We start from the raw sequence: 5,554 nt of genomic DNA on the forward strand, positions 1-5,554 counted from the left end.
CTGCTGCCTATTGTCATGCGAGAAGTGTGAGACAGAAAGTGAAAGTGTACAAATATAGAGATATATATATATAGCTATATATAGCTGAGTGACAGTGTAAAGTAAGTCAGCATTGCTATTTACTCACTCCTGTTGGGATATAGTTACAAAACTGGAATCTGAGTGACACTATATCTTACCCTGACCTCATTCCTCTTATGACTGTACCTTCACTTATTCACTAGTGTATGCACTGAGGACATTTGCTGTATGAATGATGATGTACTGTTAAATTTATTTTTATTTTTGCCATCTCTTAAGTTTGCAGGAACGTGGAGCAAGTCCTGTAAGCATGTAAAGTGCAGAACTCCTGGCATTATGTAAGATTAATTCTGGGAACTGAGGTCACCCTCTTTGTGTCTTTTATAAATGTTTATATTGTGTTGCTCACCAGAGTCTCCAGAAGGACACCGCTATAAGAATGTATCAGCTTTCAGTCAGACAGGCTCATTTCCAGTTTCTGGCTGGATCCCATGGCCTGGACACTTGCGTCACTCTGTCTCAGTCTCCCTCTTTTAGTCTCCCTTTCTCTATTCTAGTGTGGTAATTTTAGTCCTGACGATGGTCTGTTAAAATGAATCCTCTGACGTTTTTAGAAGGGCAGTGAGGTGAGGAGGGGGGGTAGATGGAGTACAAATACGGACATACCCACTAAAGCCTCTGAAGTCCAGTCACTTCTCTGGTGGAGGAAAGACAAGGAAGTTTGGCACAACGAGCCAGTTTCACTAGAACCTCAGTCAAAAAGAAGAAAAGAGGAGGACATGTTGGATCATCTGGGGCACTGTCATGTGACTCTCTCACAGGTAGGTGACTGACTCAATAGAGTAGAAGAGCCTTGTTGTCTGAGTGGGAAACTTGAAAGCTAATAATGACCACTGCTGATTCACTAGTAACACACGCTGACAGGAAAGCGAGTGAAAAATTAAGCTGACTCTGATCTTACTTTCTTTTGAGAGATTAATTTAGATGTTCTGGCTTTTGTGTGTGTGTTTGTACGTGTTCAAAGCCTGGCCTCTGTTCAGCTTTCATGACCTATTTAAAAATGACTTTTAACAGCGCAGCCATTAATCAACAATTTACACTGCTTTAGGCCAAACTTCATCCCCTTCAGTTATCTTTCCCCCCATCCAAACACACACACAGGTTCAATCTCTCCTCCCACGCATCCGCACTGTCTCAGTCACCGGTTGGACTTTTGACGTCATTCCCACCAGCAGCTCTGTCCGAAGGTCCCTACGGACGAGTCTGGCACTAAATAAGCTCTCATATCCCGTAATACAACATTCTTCTCCAGGTCCCGTTCTGAGGGAAAACAGGCTGTGAGTGGGTAGGCCTTAAATTCCTTTTGTGGCTTTGCACTGCTCTGTCCTTCGCTTTCCTTTTCCCTCTCACTCCCTCTGTTTCTTATGCCTCTCCGAGACATTCCAGATGTGGGCTAGCCTGGTTCTATAGCAGCTATACTCTACCTCTGATGATAACCAACACCAGAGTTGTACCACCACTGACTGGGTCCTTCACAGCTTCCCTGCTCCTTTTCCATTTGACAGGACAGATTTCATGACAGCTACTGCTGCTCTGGGATCCCTACCCACCAGGATATTGAGATTACGCTGACATTGTGGCTTTAAAATGGGCTTGATTGTTTCTTGGATAAGCTTTTGAGGAAGCAGACAGTCCAAGGGGAAGACAGACAGCAGCTCTAGCTGGATTTTGTTTCCTTGAGCGGAAAGATTTTAAGTGTTTGGCTGCTGGAGATTTGTTTGACTCTTAGTAAAATGTAGTCAGCTTAAATCAACTGAATGGAGGGTGTTAATACAAACTGTTTTGCTTCAAACAGTGTGAGGGAAATGGCTTTTGTGTTTCACAAGTGGATTACAATGTGCACTTATGCCTCGTGCTTGTTAGACTATTACTGGCACTTGCAACATTTCCAGGAGGGGGTAAAACCATTACTGCTAATGTTCTCTGTCCTTCGTTATGTCTACGTGTTGTCTAGTTGTTGTCTGGCCTTGTGCTGATTTCAGGTGAAAATTACATCATTGCCATCTGGAAATTATTTTCACAAAAAAAAGAGTCTAAGTGATGTTCAGTCAGGAAACAAGTCCGGTCATGTGGCAGCTTTGGCTGGCATCCATTCAGATCTGAATCCCTGCCTGGTTTTATCTCTTCATAAAAGAGAAAAAAAAATGAGAGAGCTTTAAAAAGGTTGACACAGAGAAGCAGAGAGGGAGAGAAAGTGATAGAGAGAGGCTGGGGAGGGGAGTATTTCCCGTAATCATATCATGAAGGCGGCGTTGTCCTCCCCTTCCTGTTCTCTCTTGTGTCTCAGACACAGTCCAGGTGACATGATCAGTGAACACAGTGGATCTGCTCTGTCATTGCAGGCACAGGGACATCACACTGCCTCGTCCAAGCCTCAAACTCTGTGTAGGGTGTCTGAGGGAGACGTTACCATGCTGCCATTCGGACCTGCGTCTCTGGACCTGTCCAGGCAAGACCACCGGACACTGACCAGACTCTACTGCCAGAACGGAGGATATCACCTCAGGATTTTACCAGACGGGACTGTGAGTGGTGGCAGGCAGGAAAATGACCCATATGGTGAGGAAGAAACTATTTTCTCTTTCCTTTTGATGTTGACTGTTGTTTCTGAATCAGGGGAAAGATAAGGATAAAAGAGATAGAGGAGAGTCTTTTGGCAACAACATTAACTTCCTGCTCATTAAAATGGAAGAATTTTAAAGTTTGATGGCTCATGAGTGAGGAAATTCCCTAATTATTTGAACAAACTATTGAAGTCCTCTTGATAAGATATTTAAAGTTCTGGTAAATGAGCTAAGTGATTTGAGTTTGTAATCATAAAGTCCTTAACCCATGTACACAGACTTTGATTCCGTGAAAAATGTTGGGCAAATATTTATTTCAGGAGAAAAATGATGGTTACATTGTGTCTAGGGGAGCATATCTTCCACTTTACCCTTGGAAAGTCTACAAGAAAAAGTCATGCAGCAGTGTTATGTTGAACAGTGTCATGTGTTTGTGTTGCAGACATCCTGAGGTTGAAGGCTGTGAGTGTGGGAGTGGTGGTCATCATCGGTGAGATGACAGGAAGGTACCTGGCCATGAACAAAAATGGACACCTCTATGGATCAGTACGTGTTTACGTTAGTTGTATACAATATGTATCATGAAGAAATGAGACCTTAAGTATTACCAGATCCAATACTCTTAGGAGCCCTTTCTTAAATCACATAATACTTAGTAACTGACGAATAGGTCATTCATTCCTACAATTGTTTCCACACAAGGGAAAATTACAGAGGATTTTTTCTTTTTTTTTTGCATAATTCTTTCCAATCACCTATAAATCCCTGTGAGTAATAATTTGTCATTGGGACATATAAACTAAGAGATGAGCAACGCAAGCCAGTAAGTAATTACAGGTTTGCAGGTTTGTCATGTCTAGCTTCTGCTGTTCAGCACTTGATACGATTTGTTACACTATGCTGTTCTGTTGCTGTGTGAGTATATATAAGACTTGCAATAAAACAAATGTTCTTCTCCTCTTTTCTTTTCTCCTCCCTTTCATTTTCTTGTCTCAGCAATCACTGAATGATGAGTGTTACTTCCTGGAGAAGTATGAAGAAAACCACTACAATACATATTGCTCTCAGAAGTACAACTGGTATGTTGGGCTGAAAAGGAACGGCCAACCCAAAGCGGGACAAGACACCCATCAGGGGCAGAAGGCCATCTTTTTCCTGCCAAGGCAGGTAGGCAACGTGTAAAGCGAGATGACACCAGGAACCACGGACATTGATGTCTTCAAATACACATTAATAGTGCAATGTTACACTGGGCACCACAGTATCCCATGTAAAGGTCACTTAAAATGTGTACAATAAGCCGGTGAAGCCTGAGGCAAACACATAATGCTGTTTCAAGCTTTAATGATAAAAACCTGAGTATTTTGTTTATTCCTCTTGTATATAGAGGGAATATGTGATCCAGATCATGTAAGCAGCTTCACAGGGATATGAGCTATAAGCACATGTACACCCTCTCACTGCAGACAAAAAAATGTGTGCGGTACAAGTGCATGTCACTCTTGATAAATGAGTGTTCACTTTGACCAGGGGTATGAAATACCACTGCTGGATACACCATTTTTACACAGAAATAGTTTTACATTTGATCACATCTGGCACAAAGGAAACCAACGCAGCAGTAAAAATTAGAAAAAATAAAAAAAATTCTGACCATCTGGTGTTGAATTTAAACTCAAGGAAACAAATTTTTTTCAAGGACTTGACTGTGTCCAAGTATGTCAGCAATGCTGCTCTTCAAACAAATCAAGAGACAAATACAGTATCAGAATTGTCCACTGTTTGATGTCTAAAACATTGAATTGTTTTCACTTTTAGATCAAGGTACAAAATCAATGATATGATCTTAGTGCTTAGATACTTTCTTTTAGAAACAGCTTTCTTATCTACGATTTCCATGACAATAGAGAATAATTATGTTCACAGGTCTGCTGAAAGCCTCGCATTAGAGTTCAGCAGGGTCAACATCTTGGTGACATGAAATTGATCTGAAATACCTGATTTTTTTTGATAAGGAGGAAGACATGAACCAAATATTGACCTTTCTGACCTGGACCAACAAAGTCAAAAATATTTTCAGTAGTATTACTCTTTCATAGCCCAATATGTTTCTGTAAACATATATCTTCTTTTGCTGAAACACATGTTACTGTTATAACCTCTTACACAAGGTTAAATTACTATTGTGAATATTTATTTATAATGTTTTATTGCTAATCAAATTAAATTTCACTGAATTGAGATTTTTTTTTATTATTATATTAATTTACACAAACACATTGAAGTATTAAAAAGGTAATCACCTTTTCACAAAGTAATACATATTGTATTGAGTGTATTTAAATGTATGAAATAAAACTGCATATCGATAAATAAATGAATACTATTTTTGATTATTTTTCTTCCTAAAAATATGCATTTAAGTACATTTTTACTGTTAATACACAATGCACAAGTATTGTCTACTGTCCACTGCATCTGTTACTCATCGGCTTGCTGAATGTGTGTGTGTGTGTGTGTGTGTTTGTGTGTCTGTTTTTTGTATCACATGTGCACATCTGTGTCTTACAGGTGTTTACCAGAGACACATTCCTTCTTACGACACAAGCAGTGGGAAAATAATGTTTGGTCACAAGATGGCAGCATTGCTTTAGGTTCAGGGGTGTTTTCAGTCAGGCTGGGACTGAGGGTGTCAAAAGCACCAGTGTTTTAGTCTCGGTTTATTATCTTAAGATGTCTCCAAATCCCAGTAAAAATAAATCAGGAATAAAGTAGGTAAATCTAAGAAACCACACAGCTGCCATCTATAGCATGTGTTTAGCCAGCTGTAGGTGCTGTATGCGGGGTTATGACAGAGTGCACATGTACAGTAGGTATTAACAAATCCTCAGTCATTAAATAAAGTAAAT

The 5,554-nt window shown here is 40.1% G+C and overlaps 1 protein-coding gene across 4 annotated transcripts; it reads left to right on the top strand.

Moving 5' to 3' along the window:
• The first annotated feature begins 681 nt into the window (after window positions 1–681).
• LOC122996166 (putative fibroblast growth factor 1) lies at window positions 682–5,018 on the top strand. Of its 4 annotated transcripts, none has more exons than XM_044371755.1 (4): window positions 682–842; window positions 2,424–2,640; window positions 3,088–3,191; window positions 3,642–5,018. In XM_044371755.1, the coding sequence occupies exons 1-4, from the start codon at window positions 801–803 to the stop codon at window positions 3,825–3,827; spliced, it is 549 nt and encodes a 182-aa protein (XP_044227690.1). In that variant the 5' UTR covers window positions 682–800; the 3' UTR covers window positions 3,828–5,018. The 4 variants fall into 4 exon arrangements, with proteins under 4 accessions (XP_044227690.1, XP_044227691.1, XP_044227692.1 ...); XM_044371756.1 differs by lacking the exon at window positions 682–842 and adding an exon at window positions 882–1,366; XM_044371757.1 differs by lacking the exon at window positions 682–842 and adding an exon at window positions 882–1,358.
• Window positions 5,019–5,554: the final 536 nt, after the last annotated feature.

The sequence above is a fragment of the Thunnus albacares genome, chromosome 13 (assembly GCF_914725855.1).
Source record: "Thunnus albacares chromosome 13, fThuAlb1.1, whole genome shotgun sequence".
In the NCBI taxonomy this organism is placed as follows: Eukaryota; Metazoa; Chordata; class Actinopteri; order Scombriformes; family Scombridae; genus Thunnus; species Thunnus albacares.